Source organism: Pongo pygmaeus, chromosome 18, assembly GCF_028885625.2.
Source record: "Pongo pygmaeus isolate AG05252 chromosome 18, NHGRI_mPonPyg2-v2.0_pri, whole genome shotgun sequence".
Lineage (NCBI taxonomy): Eukaryota > Metazoa > Chordata > Mammalia > Primates > Hominidae > Pongo > Pongo pygmaeus.
The window spans coordinates 54,335,538-54,363,076 of NC_072391.2; the positions used below are offsets into that span (position 1 = coordinate 54,335,538).

A 27,539-nucleotide genomic window follows, 5' to 3' on the forward strand; every position below is an offset into this window, starting at 1 on the left:
CAGGTGTGAGCCACCACACCTGGCCAATTTTTGCACTTTTTTTTAGACAGGGTTACGCCATGTTGCCCAGGCTGGTCTCAAACTCCTGGGCACAAGCCATCCACCCACCTTGGCCTCCCAAGGTGCTAGGATTACAGGTGTGAGCCACCATGCCTGGCCTCGTGAGCTTAATTTAGTCTATTGAGAATTGTATATGCTTTCCTTAACAATGAAGTAATTTGTTCTAATGAAGTGGGAAATCCCTTTGCATCTTTTTAAATACAGCTTTCTTTCACACTCTATATAGTTTGGAGAAAATGTTAGGAATTCTTGAGGGTAGTAATCACTATTACACTACTTAAGATTGGAAGTTATGGCTGGGCATGGTGGCTCACACCTATAATCCCAACACTTTGGGCGGCCAAGGCGGGAGGATCACTTGAGCCCAGGAGTTCAAGACCAGCCTGGGCAACATGGCAAAACCCCATCTCTACAAAAAAATACAAAAATTAGCCCAGTGTGGTGGCACATGCAGATAGTCCCAGCTACTTGGGAGGCTGAGGTGGTAGGATCTCTTGAGCCTGGGAGGTTGAAGCTGCAGTGAGCCACTGTACTCCATCCTGGGTGACAGAGCAACACCCTGTCTCAAATAAATAAATAGGAAATGTTCTGTATTTTTTAGTAGGATACTTGTAAAGTGGGGTGTGATAGTCTCAGGATTGCAAAGTAAGTGGAAAGTCAATAGTCACCACAAATGGGAAACACAGTGGAACCAGCAATCTATTTCAAAAGAATTATTTGGGGATAATAAACTATGGATTTAGCTTCTCTTCAAGCTTTTGGCATTTTCAAGGCAGTTATCATTGAATTTGGGTAGCTTTTTCCCTGATATTCAAATTAGAAAATTGAAAAGCAGAATAATCACGAAGTAATAAATGCTGTAACTTGGGCCTTTTGGAGGGGACTTTTACAACTTTTAGAAGTGCAAAGGAGTGAATATTTCTCTTTGGTTCATCATTCAGTAAGTCACCTTTTGAAATCCTTTTCTTGCCAGCCTTTGTGAGTAGAGAAAACATACAAATGTGTCCATTCCAAAAGGGAGTGATTGCTGATTAAATATGTAAAAGCAGTAACTTTAGATAAATGTGTGGTTAAATCAGGAAAAGTTATCTTATAAATAGTGGTGGCCTCTTAGAGATCATTCCACTTTGTTTCTGAGCTTTTGAAAACTGAGAATACATTTGAAATACTAAGGAATTTATGTACTCCTTAAATGTATTAAGGAATGAACTCTGCACATAGCTTTCTTATTGCTTGAAATTATAGTTTCCAGGCGTAATTTCATGGGTCCTATGTACCTCAAATAGAAGGTTTGAAATACCTTACTCAGCAAGTATATTACCTCATAGTTTAATGTTCAGTGTTAGTGTTTTCTTACCCCTCTACCTCCTGAAGAATTGCTTTCGCTCCTGTGTTCCCTTAATGCAGTGATTCTCAAGATGTGGTTCCTGCCCAATCCCTCCACATGGGAAATATAGCTCTGGTTTTTTTTGTTTTTTTTTTTAAGTTCTTATTGCTTCATAATTGTTCATATTTAGGTATGCCAAGGGCTACTTATTAATAACCTACCAAGTGAATTACTAAGGATTACTAAAACATGGTATTCATAATCTAAAACTAGAACAATATTGGAGTTTACTGTGGTCTCTTAATACTTTTTTCGCCCAGGAAGTCTGTCCTGGGAAACCTGGCACCAGTACAAGCTTCTCACATGTCATATGCAGAATGGGGATTCCTGCAGTATTCAGGAAGTGTGCTTAGTTTGGAGTGCATCATCTGTATTGTCTCAAAATGATCACAGTTTTCATCATGATTCCTCTTTTTTTATTAGAATTTTTATTTAGCTTCATCTTTATCAATTTAATTTATAGGTTTTTTGTTTACTTTTCATTGGGCGGGGATATTTATACCAACAATATTTTGGCTTATAATGTAAGACATAAATGTGTTACAATGCAAAGATAGATTCTGTAGTCCCCTTTTGCTATTGCTGATTTGTATAGTCACCTAAAAACTTGCTCACACAGAGGTACTTCAGTGTTACCAAAGTTCCTTTTCTACTGGAAAACTGATGGAACAAGAGGCCTCCTTCTTGTAGATGCTTTATCTGTAGTCTTTGGGTGGGGAGCTAAGTTTGTCCCTAACCCCAGCTCCCTTTGGTCAGGAGCATGAGGGACCTTTTTCCATCTTTCCTCACTGCCTGCCATATAAGCATTGGATATATAGTTATTGAATGGTGTTGTCTCAGTTTTTCAAAATGGTAAATATTTTGGAGAGACTTTATGTTACAGATTTTAGAATAAATTCACCTAAGATATTTATTGAATATGTATTAGGGTCTAATAAGTATCCAAATGAGTATGCAGTATGAGTGTTTTAGACATCATTTAAAGTAGACATCATTAAGGAAATTTTGATATTCATGCTGCTTATATATTTTATTTGCTTTTCTTAAAAGCAAAGAGTTTTCTATAATAGAAAAAATCCTTTTCCTTCAGATTTGTGTATATTTGAATAACATATGATCTCCTATTATTTGGCCTCCTGGGGGGAAAACCACAAGTACTATGGAATATTACATTTGTTTTTCTTCCCTGTACTGCAACCATCATAAGCACTTAACTCAGTTCTTCCTTAGTATTTTTTGGGAGGCCAAGGCAAATTTTTCAATCCTTAAGATTTTGGCAGGGATTATTTACTTCCCGTTTTTTACTATCATTTGCTTCCGGAAATTCCTTACTCTATCCTAGGCCTAAATTTTATTTTTTAATAAATTCTTTGAATGCTGAAAGGATTTGTCTTTTCTCCTTTGTACCGTTTTAGGTCAGGACTATATTCTGTAATTCTTTCTGACCACAGATGCACTGCTACTAGGTTAAAAAAGCTCTCAACTTTTTAGAGGAAGGTTTTTCCAGAGACTCTTTTTTTTTTTTTTTTTTAAAGGTCTCACTCTGTCTCCTAGGCTGAAGTGCAGTGGTGCGATCATGGTTTACTGCAGCCTCGACCTCCCCAGCTCAGGCAATCCTCCCACCTCTCACTCCCACTGCCCTTCCCAGTAGCTGGACTATAGGGTCCAAGCCGCCACTCTGGCTAATTTGTGTATTTTTTGTAGAAACAGGATTTCGCCATGTTGCCCAGGCTGGTCTCAAATTCCTGGGCTCAAGCTGTCTGCCTGTCTTGGCCTCCCAGAGTGTTGGGATTACAGGTGTGAGCCACCATGCCCTGCTCAGATAGTCTTTCAACCAGAAAAAATATCTACTTTCAAAGGTGTGCTTTCTTAAAGATCCTCAGTGCATAAGGGAAATGTCAGAATCATCCAGTGCTTTTCCCAGACTTCTTGACAGTTACAATTCAGGGATTAATGGTACTCTGTGTGACTTAAACCTACGGATAGATAGCTTTGGACATCTGGGAGGCAAGTAAAAATGCCTCATCAAGACAACCTTTCTTTTTGGGGGAAAAGTAAAATTCCAACCAAATATTTCACAATCTACCCCCTTCTTACCTTCCCCAACAAAATACCAGAGGCTTTAGAGTCTAAAGACAGAAACACTCTTGTTGGAACATCTTTAGGTAGTTTCTGTTTCAGCTGGCAAGTGTAATCTTCATGCATTACCAAATCAGTATTGTTGACTTCAGAGTTTTCCCCATTTAAACACAATCTTCAGTAAGAAGATTGTGGTCTTTGGGGTGTTCTGCAGGATTTTTTTTTTTTTTTTTTTGAGACAGAGTCTTGCTCTGTCACCCAGGCTTGAGGGTAGTGGGATGATCTCGGCTCACTGCAACCTCCACCTTCTGGGTTCAAGTGATCTTCCCACCTCAGCCTCCCAAGTAGCTGGAATTACAGGCACACGCCACTGTGCCTGGCTAATTTTTGTATTTTTTAAAGCAAATATGTTTCTAGATAATGTTCTCTATCTTGATAGGGTTTGAGTCACAGGTGTATGCATTTGATAAAACTCAGCAGGTTACTCTGCTTAAGATTTGCACATTTCAGCCGGGTGCGGTGGCTCACGCCTGTAATTCCAGCACTTTGGGAGGCCAAGGCGGACAGATCATTTGAGGTCAGGAGTTTGAGACCAGCCTGGCCCACATGGTGAAACCCCATCTCTACTGAAAACACAAACATTAGCTGGGTGTGGTGGCATGTGCCAATAATCCCAGCTACTCAGGAGGCTGAGGCAGGAGAATTGCTTGAACCCGGGAGACGGAGGTTGTGGTAAACTGGGATCACACCAGTGCACTCCATCCTGGGCAACAGAATGAGACTCCGTTTAAAAAAAAAAAAAAGATTTGCACATTTCAGTGTATGTAAATTCGACTCCTAAAAACTTGAAGTTTATTGAAGTCTAATTAGTGATATGCATGCTGAATTATTTAAGAGAAAGTATACTGATGCCTATAGTTTACTTTGAAATATGTAAAAAAAAAACTGTATGGATTAATGATGGATATAGAGATGGGTAGTGATAAAGCAAGTTTAGTAAAATGTTAGTAGTAGAATCTAGGTGGTGGGTATATAGTTCACAGTTTACAGTGAACTCTAATTCAATTTTCTGTGTGTTTGGAAAATTTCATAATAAAATATTGGGAGTGGGGAGTAAATGTGATGATAGAAGCTATCTCTTTAACACACTTAGGGAAAAATCCAAAAACATTTTCTGAGAGAACATCATTAAAATTTTCAGGATGTTACACATTTTGCTATTCATGCTATTTGACTTAGCCTTTGTGGGGGAGGGTTGAAAAAAAAGTCACATCCTCTAACACTATTTTGGAATGATAAGGTGAAGATTATAACAATAATAATTTAGTGCCCAAAGTCTGGTTTTTCTTCTTTATGGTCACTCTTTTAATCAGCTTTTCCTTCCTAGGCAGTGTAATTCTGCAGTCCTATTTTCAAAGAAAAGAAAGTGTTCTTTCTCACTGATCTGTACTATGGCTGAATGCAAGCAAATATTTGAAGAGATGAATCATTGATTCCTGGACCATTTGTCAGAGAGGGTTAGACTAGTTGGCCAGATGTCTCCATGGTGAGCTGTTTATGATGGTAGAGGTCTGTGTTTTATAAAGACAGTGAGTACCAGAACCTTACTGCTTTAACACCAAACTTACCAAGACCCTAAGTTTGATTATTTTTCTGTCTCAGAGCAGCTTTAAAAAAATATAAAGTGTTAGGTGCTTCATTTGCCCCCAAGAAAAAAGAAAAAACATGTAAAATGTAAAAATCTAATAAATAATATAGAAATGGAGAGAATAGTCTTTAGTTTCTTTTTTAAAAAGGCAAGAAGCAAAATTAATAATACCACACTTCAGAGAAATAGATTTGCAAAGGAAATATTCGATCATAATTATGCTCTTGCAGCAAAATTGTTATCAAGAGTATAATATTAGGCTGGGCACGGTGGCTTATGCCTGTAATCTCAGCACTTTGGGAGGCTGAGGTGGGCAGATCATCTGAGATCAGGAGTTCAAGACCAGCCTGGTGAACATGGTGAAACCCCATCTCTACTAAATGTACAAAAATTAGCCGGGCGTGGTGGCAGGCACCTGTAATCCCAACTATTCGGGTGGCCGAGGCAGGAGAATCGCCTGAACCCGGGAGATGGAGGTTGCAGTGAGCCAAGATCACACCATTGCACTCCAGTCTGGGCAATGAGAGTGGAACTCCGTCTGAAAAAATAAAAATAAAAAAGTATAATGATATTAAAAGTATTGCCATTTAGGTGGTAAGAAGGGTCTTTCTACTAAGCACTGGCATCCAGTGATAAAAATTGTTAAATCAGTTGATGTTTGCCACAGATATGTATTTAAATTGTGTGACTAGCTTTTTTTTTTTTTGTCTCAAAGTTGACTTCACCAGCTAATGTTGTCTTTGAAGTTAAGGTAAAGAATATAGGTATTGGCCAGGCATGGTGGCTCACGCCTGTAATCCCAGCACTTTGGGAGGCTGAAGCGGGTGGATCATGAGGTCAGGAGTTCAAGACCAGCCTGGCCAACATATTGAAACCCCGTCTTTACTAAAAATACAAAAAATTAGCTGAGCGTGGTGGCACGCGCCTGTAGTCCTGGCTACTCGGGAGGCTGAGGCAGGCGAATCACTTGAACCCAGGAGATAGAGGTTGCAGTGAGCCGAGATCGCACCACTGGACTCCAGCCTGGCGACAGAGTGAGACTTCATCTCAAAAAAAAGAAAAAAAGTATATATATATATATAGGTATTACAGATGTGTCGCCTTTATATAATCTCATCTTACTCATTTTCTATTCCGTTCAGTCTCTTAACCCTTGATGATATTACCCTTAAGCAGCGTACCATTTAGGTTCATTTTGATGCTTCATAAGATGGACCTCATGGGAAATATATGGAGCCATTTTTTTCTTTGTTTTGATATGTACTGTACATGTCACTTACGGATGTAACCATTCTAATGGCTTTTTAGGCTGACCTCTCCAAAGGACTGTATTCAAAGATAGTCTTAGTTCATTTTACTGGACAAGGAAATTAATATTTTTGACCCAAGAAGAATTGCCCTTTAGTATTTCAGTTTGCCCCCTAGTTCAGTCAGTGTGTCCTTCCTGCTGTGCCAGGTTCTGTGGTAGGTTCTATACACAGTGATTTTCAAATGTGGCTGCCATCAGAGTCACTTGGGGAGCTTTTAAGAAAACACAAGCTTGGGCCGGCATCCCAGAAATTCTGATTCTGGTTATTTGTAGTGGGGCCAGGGATTTGCATTTTAATAAGTACTCTAAGTGATTCTAATGCCACCTATGGGATGATCAAGCTACAATCCCTCCCAAGATTCTCTGTCTAAAAATATAGGTAAGTATAGGTTACAGATAAGTAAAAATTACTTCAGTACGGGGTAGTTCTGTAAAAGATAAATTCATTAGTTTTCTTAGTGAGTTTAACTCAAGTTTTACTCCGGAATCCCTCTCCCCCAGGTTATTTATTTATTTCTGATTAGATATGTGCTCATTTTATAACATCTTGCATTTTTTTGATCCAGTTTAAGTGTTAGGCACTGTGCCATGCATATTACATGCATTATTTCATTTAATCCCCACAGTGGTACTGTGAGATAAGAACTGTTACTATGTCTGTTTTTTAACATGTGTCAAGAGTCAGGTTAATTAGGATGCGTATCAGTAAATATTGCAGGGCTGGGACTTTCACCTAGTCTGACAACAGAGTGTGTACTGTGCTATGGTGGCTTCTGGTATTGTGTGTAAAATCTGTAAGCTGAGTTTTATTGTCTTAAAGCAGTGGTCCTTGGAAAGTGGGCCACATAAAGCTTTTTTTGAATGGATAAAACAAAGTTGTCTAAAGTGTAATTGATTAGCTTTCACCCAGTCTTTTGCCTACAGTCCACCACTTCTCTGTAAAAAAAAAATACCATGAATGACAGCCATTTCCAGTTTAAAACCTATAGGTTTTCAGTGCCAAATAAATCTGAAAGATCATCTACTTTGTTCATTTATGTGCCCTGTCTGTGGCTGTAGCCCGCAAGAGTACTCTGTGTAGTCATCTCAGAAAGTATTTAGAGGTAACAGCTCTTGTTTTTTCCTTGTACGTTTCATAGGCTTGCCTTTATAAAATGCCTTACAGCTTCTTCCACCTAATTAACCTCTTCTTTACACTTGGTTTTCACAGCTGGTCCTTTTTATTTAAAAAAAAAAAAAAAAGTCTTTAGCTTTAAAGTATTTACAGTTTGTTTAAAAGCCTCATTTTCTTCTCTGACAAATTTTATAGTTGACATTTTCTGGGTCATTTAAGGAAAATTGCTCTTTTGGAAGAAACTGAGTCAAAACGCACTTTAGTTCAATTTGGAAAAAAAACTTAATTTTTGTCTTCTTACCTTCATATTTAGTCAGTTTTTGTTTTCTGTTTTTGTTTCTTCAAAGACAGGGTCTAGCTCTGTCACATAGGCTGGAATGCAAAGACACCATTATGGCTCACTGCAGCCTCAACTTCCCAGGCTCAAGTGATCTTCCCACCTCAACCTCCTGAGTATCTGGGACCACAGGTGTGCACTACCATGTCCAGCTAATTTTTAAATTTTTTCTGTAGAAATGGGGTCTTGCTACATTACCCAGGCTGGTCTCAGCCTCCTGGGCTCAAGCAATCTTCCCAACTCAGCCTCCCAAAGTGCTGGGATTACAGGCATGAGCCACCATGCCCAGCCTATCACATTTAGTCAGATTTAAAAAAAATCTGCATGTATTGGATATCTTCCAGTCACCTTAAAATTGTACTAAATGGGCCGGGCACGGTGGCTCACACCTGTAATCCCAGCACTTTGGGAGGCCGAGGCAGGCGGATCACGAGGTCAGGAGATCAAGACCATCCTGACTAACACAGTGAAACCCCATCTCTACTAAAAACACAAAAATTAGCTGGGCGTGGTGGTGGGTGCCTGTAGTCCCAGCTACTCGGGAGGCTGAGGCAGGAGAATGGCATGAACCTGGGAGGTGGAGCTTGCAGTGAGCTGAAATCATGCCACTGCACTCCAGCCTGGGCGACAGAGCGAGACTCCATCTCAAAAAAAAAAAAAAAATTGTACTAAATGGAAATCTGCATAGATTATTCTGTATTCAGTGTATAAAAACCTTAGGAAAAAATGATAAAGTTTAAGAATTTAAGATCCAACAAACCTCTTTTTAACTTCTTTTCTCACAGGCACCCCCAAGATGATTTCTTCTTCATTATTCCTAAATACTTTTATGTGTTGGCATTAAATTGTAACTTTATAGGATCCCCTATTCTTTTTGCTTTTTTTCCCCCTGAAATTACTGAGCAACAAGATCCCTGTTCTCTCCCCTTCAAGGCTTTGTTTTCTGGAACTTGACATTCTCAAATCATTGCCAGTTATTTTTAGTACGTGATTAGCCTCCCTTCCTCAGGTATGTTTTCCCCAATTTGGATTGAATCTACTGTTTGCATCTTGTTTCCCATCCCACCTTCATACAGATTGTGTGGAAAGGCTGTGGGGTATTAGAGAAGCCAGTGGAGTTCCCCTCTGCTGTGGCAATGTTGACACCACAGAGCATAGTCCTAGGACCCTTACCACTGTGAGGAAGGAGTTTGGAGTTAGCACTTCCCCAGGAGATGACACATTTCCCCAGAAGAGGTCCCATGTCTTTAATCCTGGACTACTCCCTTCTACCATCCCCAAAGTGTTAGTTGGGTTAGCCACAAGTTTTTATAGCATAGTGGTCGAGAAATTATGATAATCCAGAGTATGAATTTCTGTACAGCCTTTAAATGCATGAGGTAGTTATATATATACTGATATAGAAGGTTGTGGTATTAAAAAGAGCAAATCATAGAACAGTATTTATGGCTTCATTCTAGTTAGATTTAAAGAAAAAGTGGCTGGGCGCAGTGATTGATTCCTGTAATCCCAGCACTTTGGTAGGCCGAGGCGGGCGGATCACGAAGCCAAGAGTTTGAGACCAGCCTGACCAACATGGTGAAAATCTGTCTCTACTAAAAATACAAAATTAGCCAGGCATGGTGGCGCGCGCCTGTAATCCCAGCTACTCAGGAGGCTGAGGCAGGAGAATCACTTGAACCTGGGAGGCAGAGGTTGCAGTGAGCCGAGATCGTACCATTGCACTCCAGCCTGGGCGACAGAGTGAGACTCCATCTCAAAAAAAAAAAAAAAAAAGAAAAAGCTAGTTTGAAAGTATATAATAATAGATGTGGAGGCAAACATATGAAGCTTTTAAGAGGTTAGTTATCTCTGGGAAAGGCATGGGCTAGGTGGAGCAGAAGAGGAAGTTTCACATTCCATAGGCCTGTGCAGCATTTAGGTTTTAGAAATGAATGTGTATATTTTAAGGTTTCTAGATAAAGATTTTTTTTTTAATAAAATACGATTTCAAGTAAATACTCCAGTGGCACAATCATCTGACCTACTGGCCCAGAGCCAGACCTGTCCAAAAACCTTGAATCGTTTACCTCTCTTCACCTGAAATATTCTAACAGTGCCTTAGTGAAATTTCTGTGAGAGGACCCAGAGCATAGCTTCTTAAATGTTGCTTTTTCATCTTTCTCAGAAACCAGCATAATTTATAAGATCTGTAGAAATTCATTTCAGGGACCCTTTAAAGAGTTATTCCTATATCTGATTTCTGTTTCGTCTATTCTTTTAAGCATTGAAATCTCTTAGTTATCTACCCTCTAAAGCAAATCATACTCTGATCCCCACAGTAATGGCAATGTTGTTACTTCGACTCTGCTGGTTTAGAATGTGTTCTTTTAAAAAGCTATTTCCAGCTGATCCTTGCATTATACTCCTACCTATATACTTTAGTCACATCCTTTTCAGTACAACCTCCAAATTTTGAAGACAGCCCGAGTGGTTTGGGGGAACCAAGAACATCTGTGGTATCACTTGGCCCAGCCATTGCTGTCTTAATAGCGAAAACATCTGTTGCCTCTCATTTCCTTTATCCTTTTCTTTCTCCTGTCTTGTTCCATCCCATTCCATTCTTTTCTCTCCCTTCCCTTTGCCTCCTCCCTCTTTATATATATTTTATTACATATGATTATATATATAAATATATATATGTGAAGACTTTCTGTCTCCATTTTTCTCTTTTTCTTCTATGTTTCCCCTGTAGCAGTAATCAAACTGGGAAAATAAAAAGAATTTGCCATGAATCTGTCTAAAATAATGGAAATAGGCTGGGCACAGTGGCTCACACCTGTAATCCCAGCACTTTGGGAGGCCGAGGTGGGCAGATAGCCTGAGGTCAGGAGTTCGTGGCCAACATGGTGAAACCCTGTCTCTACTAAAAATATAAAAACTGGCTGGGTGTGGTGGCAGCACCTGTAGTCCCAGTTACTCGGGAGGCTGAGGTAGGAGAATTGCTTGAACCCAGGAGGTAGAGGTTGCAGTGAGCCAAGATCATACCACTGCACTCCAGCCTGGGTGATAGAGCAAGACTCCTCAAAAATAAGTAAATAAATAAACAAATAAAATAATGGAAGTAATATTTCTCTTCTAATTCCACTGAATTATAAATTTTGTTTATATTATTCCTGGTCAGTGCTCAAGGTATGAGGAATTAATTGTAACTAGCCAAATGTTGTGTAGAGACTACACACTAGCATAGTCTATTCCTTATGTGGCCTATTCTCCAGATGTCAGTCTTTTTACTTTTTGCTACCAGCCCATGTAGGTCTCCTATTTCTAAATCTTTATTTCCTTCCAGAATCTAACAGATTTTACCAGCTTCTTGAAGAGCTGGTTCTTTCATTAGGTTTTTAATGATAAACATACTTTGTGGGATGAGAATGGCCATCCATGAATTCCTGGAGGGCAGGAACTATTCCTTATTCATCTTTATTCTCCTAGTCCAGCGTGGTGCCTGGCACAAGGTGCTTAGTCAGTATTTTCAGGCAAAGATAAATTGGTGCATCTTATTCTGAACTTTGTAACAGACATGTGCTACAAACTGATCATTGTGAAAATACAACTTTTGTGATATCAGTTTTCCTTTCCCAAAACAAAGCCTTGCTTACATAACAGAAACACTTTGCAACAACTTGTATGAATTCTGTCAGTTCTTGAGTGAGCTTCCAATGGAGAACTCGATGCTTTTATTCTTCTTGATATCAAATGGTGCTATCATATTTGTATCGTAACTTTTTTTTTAACAACAAACGTCTGTAATTATTTTATTTAAAACTTGTTAAATTATCTTATGGGTTTAAAGAAAGGAGATAATTCGTTTTTTTAAAGATTTTTCTCTTTTTAACACCTACCTCTTACACAGAAAGACAACTCTTTTTTTGTGATAAAAGGGGCCCTTGGAAAAAAAATGCACACATCCTTCTAATGTATTTCTATATAGATAGGAAAAACTATACATGTGGTTTTAAAAAAATCAATGATAACTCCTCTGGTCTGTAAGAATATGGTTTGGCAATCAACTTTGTAACAGAATGATAAAAAGAAATTATTGATTGATTGCTAATTCTGTTATCCAAAGCTATCTCTTTGTATTGGAAACCTATAACAATAACCAAAGATAATTCTTCATTAGAATCCTAATATCTATAAAATCAGACTAGGAAAATTTGAGTAATTAAGTGGTCAAGAATCTTTTACTCATTTTCCTTTTTCTCATTTTCTTTTAGAACTGCCATTGGATGACCAGAATTCCCTGTAGTTGATAATGTTGGGAATAAGCTCTGCAACTTTCTTTGGCATTCAGTTGTTAAAAACAAATAGGATGCAAATTCCTCAACTCCAGATTATGAAAACAGTACTTGGAAAACTGAAAACTACCTAAATGATCGTCTTTGGTTGGGCCGTGTTCTTAGCGAGCAGAAGCCTTGGCCAGGGTCTGTTGTTGACTCTCGAAGAGCACATAGCCCACTTCCTAGGGACTGGAGGTGCCACTACTACCATGGGTAATTCCTGTATCTGCCGAGATGACAGTGGAACAGATGACAGTGTTGACACCCAGCAGCAACAGGCCGAGAACAGTGCAGTACCCACTGCTGACACAAGGAGCCAACCACGGGACCCTGTTCGGCCACCAAGGAGGGGCCGAGGACCACATGAGCCAAGGAGAAAGAAACAAAATGTGGATGGGCTAGTGTTGGACACACTGGCAGTAATACGGACTCTTGTAGATAAGTAAGTATCTGACTCACAGTCACCTCCAGTGGAATGAAAAGTGTTCTGCCAGGAACCATGACTTTAGGACTCCTTCAGTTCCTTTAGGACATACTCGCCAAGCCTTGTGCTCACAGGGCAAAGGAGAATATTTTAATTTTCCTTTAATGGCAGAGTAAATGATAAGATTTGATGTTTTTGCTTGCTGTCATCTACTCTGTCTGGAAATGTCTAAATGTTTCTGTAGCAGAAAACACTATAAAGCTATGATGTTTTTAGAGAATAGAGTAAATATGGAGTGAGTTTATGTTGCTAGCTACAATAGGAAATGGTTTCATGAAGGTTCACTGTTAATGGTACATGCCTGTCTATTCCACTGACCTCAGATTCAAGATAAGTTGTTTTACCAAGAACATGGCTACAGGCAACTTCTCTTGGCAACATAAGGACTAAGGTCAAGGAGAGTTTTCATTATCCTTTATTTGATCCTTTATCCCTTATTTGACTATCTTTAATCCATTTAGGAAGCTTGTCAGTTGATACTGCAAGGCACACCTGTACCTGTTTTGTCTTTTCCTCTGCTTTGTCTACCTCTAAATACAAAATCATAGATTGAATAACAGTGAAATTAAAGGGCATCCAAGTAGAAAAAAACATTTAACTTAAAGTTGTATACTTCAGTAGTTAAGAGCACAAAGCTTAGAACCATGATGGGCCTAGCTCAAGTTCTGGCCCAGTGCCTTACTAACTGTGTGACATTGGGTAAGTTACTTCTTGAAGCCTCAGATTTCTCATCTGTAAATGGGGGGATAATACTGTTCCCACAAGGATTATCATGAGATAATGTACATAAGGCATTCAGTATGGAGCTTTGTACTTAACAGTTGCTCAGTAGATGGTAGTATTTTTTAAAAAGTTACTTATGTGTTCTTTTTGCTTCAGGCCCTGCTAGTAAATTTAAGTATATAAACATTTGATAATCACATTTATAGAAACCCAGTTTCGTTCAGTTCCTCAAAAATTAAGCATAAAACAGAGTGTACCTGTGAATACAAACGAATTTTTAGAGCTGTATTAAACTTTTCCGTAAAATACTGGAGCATTTGTTAGTCTTCAGGAAGAATAATTTTTTGGCCAGACACAATGGATCATACCTGTAATCCCAACACTTTTGAGAGGCTGAGGTAGAAAGATAGCTGGAGGCCAGGAGTTCAAGACCAGCCTAGGCAACATAGGGAGACCCCATCTCTACAAAAAAAATTTAAAAATTATCCAGGTACAATGGTGCTTGCCTGTGATCCCAGCTACTCAGGATTCTAAGAACGGAGTACTGCTAGAGTCCAGGAGTTTCTAGCTGCAGTGAGCTATGATCGCACCACTGCACTCCAGCCTGGGCAATAGAACAAGACCCTGTCTCAAAAATTAATTAATTTAAAAAAATTTTTTTAATCCCTTGTACCAAATTGTAATAAAAGTTGTCCTTCCCAAATAAGGAAGTAAACCACAAGCAATGTTAATTTAAGCTCATTGGAAAAATGGGTGTGGAATAGACTTTGAGAGAGAGAGTTTTTTTGTTTTGTTTTGTTTTTAAAGAGACAGGGTCTCACTCTGTCACCCAGGCTGGCGTACAGTGGCGTGATCATGACTCACTGAAGCCTCAGCCTCCTGGACTCAAACCATCCTCCCACCTCAGCCTCCTAAGTAGCTTGGACTACAGGCGCGTGCTACTGCACCTGGCTAATTTTTTAAAAAGTTTTTGTAGAGCCAGGTCTTGTGATGTTGCCCAAGGCTGGTCTCAAATACCTGGACTCAAGCGCTTGTCCAGCTTCAGCCTCTTTAAGTGCTGGGATTGCAGATGTGAGCCCCCACGCTTGGCACCTTGCAATATTTTAAAAGAGAGTGACATAGTTCTACAAACCTCTTTGTTTTTAACTTCTCTCAACATTGAAATCTATGTTGCTATATATAAATCTACAACTGCTTCTGACTATTACAGAGTATTCCCTTGTATGCCTGAAAGTATTATATTTTGTTACATTTTCATCTGGTGATGGTCACTTAGGTTACTGCCAAATTTTTGTTCTTACAAACAGCACTACAGTGAACAGCGCAAATATGCATCGATTTTTGGACCTGTGTAAAAATTTATCTACAACTGCTGGGTATATGCATACTTAATTTTATTATTGCCAGATCATTCTTCAGAAATGTTTGCATCAGTCAGTTATATTGTTGAAACAGGCAGCACCTAATGAGTACCTGAAATGACCATACTAATTCCCATATCACAAGGTTATTCTCAGGATTAAATGACTTAAAATGATAGTTTTTGGGGCTTTTTTTTTTTCCACAGTAAAACAGAGATCCACAATGTGTAAACAAATAAGTGGTGAGTTCTTAAGCAGTTGGAATTGTTTAATGGAAAACATTTCATTATTGAAGTTCCCCTGAAGGACTTTTTAAAGATTTCTGGGATCACACCACTGAATTAAGGTGTATAATGCCACTTTGGAGCAATCTCTAGAATGTTAAGTAGTTCCTTAAGTTTGGTTTTGTTTCTTATAATACCATTTTATGAAGTATAAGCATGTAGTGGTATTTCCAGAAGAAAACTTCAAAATGAAGATGTGTATATAGGCCCTTGCTTCCATAAGTCCTCAACCGGGATTGTCATCTCTCTTCCTGGCATTTCTCTGAGGTAAGTATGAAGATGATGTTGACCTTCCTGGCTTGTCTCAGTTGGCACTGGGCCTCTGAGTGTAAAGCTGAGAGTAGGCTGTGATCTCCAGTTTTAGTCCTGTGCTTTTACCCCAGGACACATAGTAGTCCTTGTCTGTACCCACATGCCCATTTTGTCTGTGGGTCATTGTGGACAGTGACTGAAAATTAGCACATATGGTATACATTCATCCTTACAGGTCATAGCTCAGGTTGTCTCTTCTATCTCTTTCCTTACATTTGTGTTCATTTCTTCTGTCCCTTTTTACCTCCACACCTCAAGTTTGAATTCTTATTTGGAATTGTCATTTATTATTTCCTCAGGTTTAATGCCTTGAATTTTTTTTTTCCAGTGATCAGGAACCTCCCTATTCAATGATAACATTACACGAAATGGCAGAAACAGGTATTTTTCGTTTTGTTTTTATTACTTTATAATGAATATATAATAACGAATAAAAGCAGCCACCTTTTGTTTTTTGTTTTGTTTTGAGATAAAAGACTCCAAAAATACAGCATACATAACAATGAAAAAAGCCCTTACTGTATGGAAATTTCCCTGAGTAGGTATAATAGGCAATGCATATTATATCCTTTTTTTTTTTTGGCATTGATGGATCTTTCACCATACTGTTGTGGAATGGAGAGGAGACTATATATATATATATATATATATATTTATTTATTTATTTTTTTTTTTTTTTGAGACAGAGTCTCACTCTTTTGCCCAGGCTGGAGTGCAGTGGCACGATCACAGCTCAACTACAGCCTCAAACTACCCTGGCCCAGGTGATCACCCCACCTCAGCTTCTCAAGTAGCTAGCACCACAGGCGCATGCCACAATACCCAGCAATTTTTCTGTTTTTTGTAGAGACAGAATTTCACCATATTGCCCAGCCTGGTCTTGTACTCTTGGGCTCAAGGGATCCTCCTGCCTCAGCCTCCTAAAGTGCTGGGATTACAGGTGTGAGCCACAGCCCCTGGCCAAAGATATTTTTTGTTCCTTAGTTTCCTAAGTATCATTCTGAAAACAAAGCCAACGGGTAAGTATACTTCATTTTCTCAGTTAACTCCTATGTAGTAAATAAGATGCTTAAAACTATTTTAATGTGAGAGCACAAGACCATAGCTTAACCTTTTTCCAAATAAAGGTACCCATAAATCACCAGACTCCTGTAACTTAAGATGTTTTTACTCCACCACGATGACTAGCAATTGATGATTATGTCCATGCCAAATATTAGCTGCTAAAAATCTATAGACCAAAAGTCTTTCTTTTAATGTGAATTGATCTGGTGTGACATATTTTCACATTTTAAAAATAGTGACTCCATCATATAATCTTCTTGATTTGCTCTTAGATGAAGGATGGTTGGATGTTGTCCAGTCTTTAATTAGAGTTATTCCACTGGAAGATCCACTGGGACCAGCTGTTATAACATTGTTACTAGATGAATGTCCATTGCCCACTAAAGTAAGTTAATACTTATCTTTTATGAAACTATCATTTGTGCTTAAGCACAGGATAAATGACCACAAAGAACATTTGATGTAATGTGTTTCATCTTTATACATTTGGGGTCTGTTTTATTCAGTATTGATTTTATTATGTAAATTTATTTTGTATTATGAAGAATTATGTCCTCTTTTTTTTTCTTTTCCTCTTTTGAGACAAGAGTCTCGCTCTGTTGCCCAGGCTGGAGTGCAATGACATGATCTTGGCTCACTGCAACCTCCGCCTCCCGGGTGCAAGCGATTCACCTGCCTCAGCCTCCCAAGTAGCTGGGATTACAGGCACCCGCCACCACACCTGGCTGATTTTTGGATTTTTAGTAGAAACGGGATTTCACTATGTTGGCCAGGCTGGTCTTGAACTCCTGACCTCAGGTGATCCACCTGCCTTGGCCTCCTCCCAAAGTGCTGGGACTACAGGCATGAGCCACTGCACCCAGCCCTCTGTCTTTTTATTTATTTATTTTGAAACAGGGTCTTACTTTGTCACCCAGGCTGGAGTGCAGCAGAGCGATCACAGCTCACTGCAGCTGCAACCTCCCTAGGCTCAGGTGATCCTCCCACCTCAGCCTCCCATGTAGCTGGGACCATAGGTGCATGACCCCATGTCTGGCTAATTTTGTATTTTTTTTTAGAGATGGGGTTTCATCATGTTGCCCAGGTTGGTCTTGAAACTCCTGGGCTCAAGCAGTCAGCCCACCTCAGCCTCCCAAAGTGCTGGGATTGTAGGCGTGAGCCACTATGCCCCGCCACATTCTCTATCAAGGCTTTATTTAATTGCTTTTTTTTCTTCTTTCTTTCTTTCCTTCCCTCCCTCCCTCCCTCCCTCCCTCCCTCCCTTCCTTCCTTCCCTTTCCTTCTTGCCTCCCTTCCTCCCCCGGCCCCGTCTAGGCTGGAGTTCAGTAGCACAGTCATGGCTCACTGTATCCTCAACCTCTCAGGTTCAAGTGATCCTCTTGCCTCAGCTTCCCATGTTGCTGGACTACAGGCGTGCATCACCACACCTAGCTAAATTTTTTTTATTTTTTGTAGATAAAGGGTCTCACTATGTTGCCCAGGCTGATTTTGAACTCCTGGGCTCAAGGGATCCTCCCATCTTGGCTTCTCAAAGTGTTGGGATTATACATGTAAGCCACTGTGCCCAGCCTAGGTTAAAATTTTTAAAATGTTAAAAATAGAAGCATTTAAGGCCGGGCGCGGTGGTTCACACCTGTAATCTAGCACTTTGGGAGGCTGAGGTGAGTGGATCACCTGAGGTCAGGAGTTCGAGACCAGCCTGAACAGCATGGTGAAACCCCGTCTCTACTAAAATACCCCGTCTCTACTAAAAATCAGCCAGGAGTGGTGGCAGGCACCTGTAATCCCAGTACTCAGGAGGCTGAGGCACAAGAATTGTTTGAACCTGGGAGGTAGAGGTTGCAGTGAGCTGAGATCGTGCCACTGCACTCCAGCCTGGGCAACAAAGCGAAACTCTGTCTCAAAAAAACAAAAAAAAAAGAAGAAGAAGCATTTAGGTTGGGCGCAGTGGCTCACGCTTGTAATCTCAACACTTTGGGAGGCCAAAGCAGGCAGATTGTTTGAGTCCAGGAGTTCAAGACCAGCCTGGCAACATGGTGAAACCCTGTTTCTACAAAAAAATCCAAAAGTTAACAGGGTGTTGTGGTGCATGCCTATAGTCCCAGCTGCTCAGGAGGCTGAGGTGGGAGGATCACTTGTACTCAGGAGGTCGAGATTACAGTGAGACAAGATTGCGTTATTGCACTCCAGCCTGGTTAAAAAAAGAAGTATTTGTATCTGAGGTGGTGATCTTTATTCAGAAGCTAGAAGAGAATGTTGAGTTGCTGAGCTGATTTTCTTATCTTTCTCTAAGCAATTTCCTCATAACAAAAGTTTTAAGAATGTTTTTTATTAAGAGGAAAAACTGCGCTGGACGTACTGGCTCATGCCTGTGATCCCTGCACTTTGGGAGACCAAGGCAGGAGGATCAGTTAAGCTCAGGAGTTTGATACCAGCCTGAGCAACATAGTGAGACCTTGTCTCTGTTAAAAAAAAAAAAAAAAAAAAAAAAAAAAAAAAAGCCGGGCACGGTGGCTCATGCCTGTAATCCCAGCACTTTGGGAGGCCAAGGCAGACAGATCACTTGAGGTCAGGAGTTCAAGACCAGCCTGGCCAACATGGTGAAACCTCATCTCTACTAAAAATACAAAAATTAGCCAGCACGATGGCGTGCACCTGTAATCCCAGCTACTTAGGAGGCTGAGGCAGGAGAATCACTTGAACTCGGAAGGTGGAGGCTGCAGTGAGCTGAGATTGCACCACTGCACTCCAGCCTGGGCGACAGAGTGAGACTCTGTCTCAACAACAACAACAACAAAAAGTTAAAACTGAAAGCAGTTTTGAATCTTACTCAAATGTATTAATGATTAGTGTAACGTTGGTTATCCTTTACATAGAACAAAAGCATTGAACTTTCATTGCCTTAGTCCATGTGTTTTACAGAGTGCTTTTTTTTTCTTTTTTTCTTTTTTTGGATTCTGGCATCTTTCATTTTTAAGATGGAGTCTTGCTATGTTGCCCAGACTGGTCTCAAACTCCTGGGCTCAAGCATCCTCCCACCTTGGCCTCCCAAAGTGCTGGGATTACAGGCATGAGCCACTGTGCCCAGCCTCAATTCTGGCATTTTCATTCATCTGTTTAAGCCCAGTGCTGAAAAACATTGTGGACAGAAGGGGAAAGTCTTTAGCCTAGTCACCAATGAATTGACTTTTGCCTAGGCTTATAAGAGGTGCCTGTTTCAATTTGCCTTCAACTCTGTTGGGGCGGGGTGCAGTGGTTCATGCCTATAATCCCAAAACTTTTGGGGGCTGAAGCAGGAGGATCACTTAAGGCCAGGAGTTCAAGACCAGCCTGGGCAACATAATGAGATCCCCATCTCTACAGAAAATTAAAATTATCTGGGCACTGTGACATGTGCCTGTAGTCCCAGCTATGAGGTAGGCTGAAGCGGGAGGATCACTTGAGCCCAGGAGGTAAAGGCTACAGTGAGCCATGATCACTTCACTGCACACCAGCCTGGGAAACAGAGCAAGAGCAAAAAGAAAAGAAGAAAACTCTGCTGGGATTTGTTTTTGCTTAGTAAAACTTTTTTTTAAAGTAACTTTTTACTTCAACATCACTAGCCTTTAATGTTTTCATAACGGCATCTGAGTGGGTTTAATCTGTTTAGTGATTCAAGAATATGTAGCATATATTTGATACAACTTAAGCATTCTGAATGAAATGGAATCTAGTAAGTCATGTAAGGAGACTTTCAGGTTGATCAGATATTTCCCATCAATGATATCATTGGGGTACATTGTATAATTTTTATATGGTCATTCTGAGTTTATTTAACACCTGGTTATAGCTCCCCCCACCCCCCCTGAGACGGAGCCTTGCTCTATCGTCCAGGCTGGAGTGCAGCGGCACGATCTCGGCTCACTGCAACCTCCACCTCCCAGGTTCAAGTGATTCTCCTGCCTAAGCCTCCTGAGTAGCTGGGATTACAGGCGCACACCACCACACCCGGCTAATTTTTGTATTCTTAGTAGAGATGGGGTTTCACCATGTTGGCCAGGCTGGTGTCGAACTCTCGACCTCGTGATCCGCCCGCCTCGGCCTCCCAAAGTGCTGGTTATAGCTTTTGTCTCAAAAAAAAAATGAGCCTGGGAAAACAACCTGTGTCGTATATGGGTCAAACCCACTTGTATTTTTTGTTTTAGGATGCACTCCAGAAATTGACTGAAATTCTCAATTTAAATGGAGAAGTAGCTTGCCAGGACTCAAGCCATCCTGCCAAACACAGGAACACATCTGCAGTCCTAGGCTGCTTGGCCGAGAAACTAGCAGGTAACTTTGGGAGACTCCACAGTGGAAGATCTTAAGTTGTTTGACATTAAAGGGAAATTTGTACTGTATGTCTTTGATCAAACTGCTATACCAGAAAGAAATCTCTTAAAAATGATATTGAGAGACATAGACTAACTGGAAGAAAATTACTGAAAGGCTACAGAGGTGAATGCAATTTAATTTAGCTTTGTGGATTTTCAGGGGAAATTTTAAAAGAAAGAAGTTGTGCTTATTTGCTTTAAGAATAAGGAGCAAGGAAAAGAAAAAAGGGGAAAAAAGCTAAATTCAGCATAACAAAGATATGTATGTGTGTATACAATATATAATTTGCATATATACACACTTTATAAAATTTAGCTAGATTATGAAGACATACAAGGTAGAGGGAGAGGAAAAGGAACTTCTGGTTGGAGCAGTTCCTGAGAAGCAGATATTTAATTTGTTTATGAATGTTACCCATTTTAAGAAAGTTAACAGCAAAGTATAGGGGCATAGCTCAGCTACTTACATCACATATTGTGGAAGAAACAATGGATTAGAAATCAGAACATGTGGCTACCGGTTTGGACTCTCCCATGTGCTCGCCAAGTGCCCTGGAGTTAGTTGCTTCACTCTGTGGGCTCACTTGCTTAACTGTGAAATGGGGCTCGTACTATTTTCTACCTCAGAGCAGGAGGCTTGAATAAGATAATGTGTGTGAAAGAGTTCTACCAAAACAATTTGATTGTTGCCAGTGATTTAAACTAATCTGGCATTTTAATTATATCAAGTGTTTGTTGTATTTGTCTAGGTCCTGCAAGTATAGGTTTACTTAGCCCAGGAATACTGGAATATTTGCTACAGTGTCTGGTAAGTGAGACATCAAAACTATTTATTCTTAGTCATCTAGAAGTGGGCATCATCTAGAACTGTGCATTTTCTCAAATTGCTGGCATAGCCACTGGCACAGAGAATGGAATCAATTGTAAATTTTATTTGCAGGTGTTTCCCGAGTGCTTATTTATTCCCTCCTATGTTTAAAAAAGAGAGTGGGATTGGAATTTATCCCAACCAGCAAAAACAGCTGAGTTGGTCTGGTTTTAAATTTAGTCATAAGATAGCTGCTATGATTGGCTCTTTTGCATGTTCCTTGAGTTTGCCAAATGGTAATAGGGACCTCCACAGTAGAAACAAAATTACATGGCGTTCCAAGCCAGGAGGCCATCAAGTCAGATTCCCAGTATATATAAATCTCTACTCCTCCCTGCCCTCCCCCTCACTGCTACTCTTCTTAAAACTGTTGTCACTGGAGTATTTAATATATTGTCTGTGAAGCTTCTGGTTTGCTGAGGCTGTGCCCTCAGATCTCTCATAGTTCTGGCCTGTGGTCTTGAATGGTCTGTATTTTTAAAAGTTATTTTTGTAAGCCTAGTGAGCATTGGCCTTTTTCAAAACTCTGGTCTGAAAACTCTTATTTGTCAATACCCACTGATACGTGCTTAAAACACTTACCTTACTCTCAATGAGCACTCTGGGGATACAACATGGCAGTCCTTTGATTTCAAGAGGTTTATTGGTTAGTAGAGGAAACAAAACTACTCAGACAAGGTAATTAGCCTCCATTTTATCACAGGATGTGATCATGGGAGAAAGTACTTCATCAAGACTAAATGAGGGCTAGGCACGGTGGCTCATACCTATAAGCCCAGCATTTTGGGAGGCTGAGGTGGGCTGGTCACCTGAGGTCAGGAGTTCAAGACCAGCCTGGCCAACATGGCGAAACCTGGTCCCTACTAAAAATACAAAAATTAGCTGGGCATGGTGGCATGTGTGTGTAGTCCCAGCTACTCAGGAGGCTGAGGCAGGAATTCACTTGAACCCAGAAGGCAGAGATTACAGTTAGCTGAGATCTCCCCACTGCCCTCCAGCCTGGGTGACAGAGCGAGACTCCATCTCAAAAAAAAAAAAAAAAAAAAAAGGCCTAAATGAGAAGGTGAGGGAGGTGGGTGGTGGGGGTAATGAGAGCCGGGGTGTCATGAAAGTCAGACTTTCTGATGAAGGTGGACCCTCAGCTGGGTCATGCCATAAGATGAGGATTTCATTGTGCCCAGAGGAGGGAAAAAATTGGTTTCTTAGCGAAGGGAACATCACAGGCAGAAGCCCAGAGACAGAGAATTGTCTGATGAGAGAAGACAGTGTTCAGAGATAGGACACAGACTGAGTAGCCAGCTAGAAAGAGTTCAGGGCCCGAAAAGCCAGGCAGAGGGATTTAGATGGATATGAGAAGAAATAGAATGCTGAATAGGCTTTCCAGCAGCAGGGATGGTGGTTATGTGAGGTTTCCAAAACTTAGGGGGTACCAGGGAAGTGAGTGGGAATCATCTGATGTTCTGGAGCTCCTCTGGTGGCTCCCAATGTAGCAGTAGGGAAAGCACGGCTATGAGAAGGTGTCATGTTCAACAGATAGACCTTTCCTTAAAGGGGAACTCACGTGACATGAACTTCAATGTAACTAAAAGAGTTCACTTGTTGCTTTCTCCTGTCTACCATCAGTATTTGTAGAATTCCTTTCAGGGAACAGCTTAAAAACTGAGCCATTAATTGTTAATTATTTATAATTTTGCAACTTGTTAGTAATAAGTGGTTCTTTTTAGGATTCTAAGTAAAAGATCGTTTTTAGTTTATAATTCTAGGTTTCTGTTTGGCTTGCATAAATGAATGTGAGAATGAATATTTTATTTAACAAAGCCCTAATATAAGTTTTACTAAGTAAAATAACATAGTGTATTTAACAGGATACTTTTGAAATTTCCAAATCTATAAATTAACCTAGTGACTTTAAGAAAAAAATACAAGATTAAGAGAGACTGTCCAGTTCATTACTAACATTATTAGCCAAATGTATAATTGAGAGCTTGAATGAATGAAACTTTTCTGACCACTCAAAAAAACATCTAGCACATATTGGGCAAGGAAATGAAACTGATAACTTGCCACCTCTGCAGGGGAATGATTTTTTTTTTTTTTATCTTTTGTTGTTTTTCAGAAGTTACAGTCCCACCCCACAGTCATGCTTTTTGCACTTATCGCACTGGAAAAGTTTGCACAGACAAGTAGGTATAGTGACTTCTTGCACTAATGATCTGCTGTATTGGTTGTTAAAAATTTTATTTTTCTTAGTTACTGGATGAGCCTACACTTTGAACCCCATCAGATGGGCATACATTCTGTTTTCATCTGGATAGACACGTTAAAGCCAATGAAGTATTAACAGGGACAAAGGCAAGGATTTTCTCACCTAAGAATCAAAAGTTGGTAACCATGATTACTCACTTTTTATAGCCAAAAATTTAGTGATGCGATTGCTAGTTTCTAGAAAAAAATATGGTGGCTCTTGCCCATAATCCCAGCACTTTGGGAGGCTAAGGCTAGAGGATTGCTTCAGGCCAGGAATTCGAGACCAGGGTGGGCAGCATAGCAAGACTCAATCTCTACAAAAAATTTTAAAAAATCAGCCAGGCATAGTGGCATGCACCTATGTTCCTAGCTACTTGGGATGCTGAGGCGGGGGGATCACTTGAGCCCAGTAGTTCAAGGTTACAGTCAGCCATAGTTGTGTCACTGCACTCCAGCCTAGGCAACAGAGACCCTGTGACTAAAAAAAAGGAAAAGAAAATAGTCAAAGCTCTTTGGCTATGTTATCCCTAGAAATTTTAATTGAAGTCTAATCTAGTCTCCAATTCTTTAATTGCCTCTTCCCCTCCTTAACAATACTAATTTGCTGAGCAGATCATTCTACCCTTTCATTGTTAATTCAAGGATTATGTCTTTCCAAACAGGTGAAAATAAATTGACTATTTCTGAATCCAGTATTAGTGACCGGCTTGTCACATTGGAGTCCTGGGCTAATGATCCTGATTATCTGAAACGTCAAGTTGGTTTCTGTGCCCAGTGGAGCTTAGACAATCTCTGTAAGTGGGAGTTGTCCTTTATTAAAATGTCTGTTTCCATTTCCAGACTCATTTCTTTCATAGGCTCACTGGTCTTCCTTTTGCAATGGTAAGTATGAGTCCTTACAAGGACCTCTACTGGCAGGTTGGATATATTCTAGCAGAAAAGTATCTTAGAGACCCTTTAGACCAGAATTACATGGTGTGCTTCTATTCCAGCATTTTCCTGTTCAAAAACCTTTACTGGCACCCAGTTTCCTGCTGCATCAAAGCCCTTAATTATATGGCACTGTCTAACCAGCTCTTTCCAACACAAGTCATCTCACTGTCCTACAAACAGGTCCTGATGATTCCTGCCTCTGGACCTATTCCCCTCACTTGGAATTCCCTCTTTACTTCTCTCCCTTTCCCAACTTTGCTCTTCAAAACCCAAGTCATGTCTTACCTACACCATGAGAATTGTTCCTGATTTTTCTCTTTTCCTCCTCCAAGGGCTGCTGTTACAAAAACTACTATAGGTTGAGTTTCTCTTATAGGTAGAATTTATCTGAAATGCTTGGGACTGAAAGTATTTCAGATTTCACATTTTTTCAGATTTTGGAGTATTTGCAGATACCAGGTTAAGCATCCCTAATCAAAAAATCTGAAACCCTCCATTGAGCATTTCCTTTGAGCCTCATGTCTGCACTCAAAAAGTATTGGATTTTGGAGCATTTTGGATTTGCAGATTAAGAGTGATCAACCTGTATACTTCTGTACCCTCACTCCCCCATCCATGGTTAATACTATGCTAAAGCATAACTGGACATGTAAATCCACCCCCACTGTTACCCCAATATTGTGGGGAGGAGCTTCATGCACAGCCTGTGAAGTGCCAGTTAAAGAATAATTCTGAAAGAGTGCAATTTGGATTTTGTTCATACAAAATGATACTCTAGGGAATGGAAGCATAAATCTAGCAGTGCTGCCTTTTCTAGCATTTGTTTGATTGATCTTCAAATGGCAGTGCAGCAGCAAACCTCTGGCTATGTCTCCTCACCTATTCTGCCATTTACGAGCACCTCTACTCCTTGACTAGGGTAGCACTAACTTATTTGTTCGTTTATTTTTAATGTATGAAAAATCAGTGTGTTTTACCTTCCAGGGGGATTATTTTTAATGGATATGTAGTAATACATATTTTTGGAGCACATGAGATATTTTGATACAGTCATACAATGAGTAATTACCACATCAGAGTAAACAGGATATCTGTCCCCTCAAGCATTTATCATTTATTTGTGTTACAAACATTCCAATTATACTCTTTTGGTGTTTTAAAATTTCTTTGTTTTGCACTTTTAGTTATTTTTAAATGTACTATAAATTATTGTTGACTGTAGTCATCCTGTTATGCTGTCAAATACTAGGTGTTCTTCATTCTATCCAGCTATATTCCCATTAACCAACCCCATTTCTCCCCCACCCCCACTACCTTTCCCAGCCTCTGGTAACCATCCTTCTATTTTCTATCTTCATGAGTTCAGTTGTTTTTAGCTCCCACAAAAATTAGTGAGAACACGCAAAGTTTGTCTTTCTGTGCCTGACTTATTTCACTTAACATCATATCCTACAATTCCATCCATGTTATTGTAAATGACAAGATCTCATTCTTTTTCGTGGCTGAACAGTACTCCATTATGTATATGTGCCACATTTTCTTTATTCATTTGTCTCTCGTTGGACACTTAGGTTGATTCCAAATCTTGGCTATTGTGAATAGTGCTGCAATAAACATGAGATTGCAGATATTTCTTTGATATACTAATTTCCTTTCTTTTTGGTATATACCTAGCAGCAGAATTGCTGGATCATATGGTAGTTCTGTTTTTAGTTTTTTGAGGAACCTCCATACTGTTCTCCATAGTGGCCATACTAATTTGCATTCCTACCACCAGTATACAAGGGTTACCTTTTCTCCACATCCTCACCAGCATTCATTGTTGTCTGTTTTTTAGATAAATGCCATTTTTACTGGGGTGAGATGATAGCTCATTGTAGTTTTGATTTGGATTTCTCTGATGATCAATAATGTTGAGTACCTTTTCATATATCTGTTTGCCATTTGTATGTCTTCTTTTGAGAAATGTCTATTCGGATGTTTTGCCCACTTTTTAATCAGATTACTGGATGTTTTCCTATTGAGTTATATGACCTCCTTATATATTCTGGTTATTAATCCTTTGTCGAATGGATAGTTTGCAAATAGTTTCTCCCATTCTGTGGGATGTCTCTTTACTTCGTTGATCAGTTCCTTTGCTGTAAGAAACTTTTTAGCTTAATATGATCCCATTTGTCCATTTTTGCTTTGGTGCCTGTGCTTTTGGGGTATTCAAGAAATCTTTGCCCAGATCAGTGTCCTGGAGAGTTTCCCCAATGTTTTATTTTAGTAGCTTCATAGTTTGAGGTCTTAGATTTAAATCTTTAATCCATTTTTATTTGATTTTTGTAGACGATGAGAGATAGGGGTCTAGTTTTATTCTTTTGCTTATGGATATGTAGTTTTTCCAGCACCATTTATTGAAGACACTGTTCTTTCCCCCAATGTATGTTCTTGGCACCTTTGTTGAAAATGAGTTCACTGTAGATGTATGGATTTATTTCTGGATTCTCTGTTCTGTTCCATTGGTCCATGTGTCTGTTTTTATACCAGTACCATGCAATTTTGGTTCCTATAACTCCGTAGTATAATTTGAAGTCAGGTAATGTGATTCCTCCAGTTGTGTTTTTTTGCTGAGGGTCAGGTTTTTTGCTATTCTGGGTCTTTTGTAGTTCTGT

The 27,539-nt window shown here is 39.8% G+C and overlaps 1 protein-coding gene across 3 annotated transcripts in view; it reads left to right on the forward strand.

Annotated features, from left to right (window-relative positions):
• RSPRY1 (ring finger and SPRY domain containing 1) overlaps positions 1-27,539 on the forward strand; it is a 51,150-nt gene that overhangs the window by 3,373 nt on the left and 20,238 nt on the right. For all 3 annotated transcript variants that reach the window (XM_054454973.2, XM_054454971.2, XM_054454977.2), the window contains exons 2-8: positions 12,191-12,695; positions 15,746-15,798; positions 16,755-16,867; positions 20,667-20,793; positions 21,584-21,642; positions 23,819-23,885; positions 24,612-24,743. In XM_054454973.2, coding sequence (XP_054310948.1) covers positions 12,346-12,695; positions 15,746-15,798; positions 16,755-16,867; positions 20,667-20,793; positions 21,584-21,642; positions 23,819-23,885; positions 24,612-24,743 — 901 coding nt within the window. In that variant the 5' untranslated portion in view covers positions 12,191-12,345. The remainder of the gene's footprint in view (positions 1-12,190; positions 12,696-15,745; positions 15,799-16,754; positions 16,868-20,666; positions 20,794-21,583; positions 21,643-23,818; positions 23,886-24,611; positions 24,744-27,539) is intronic.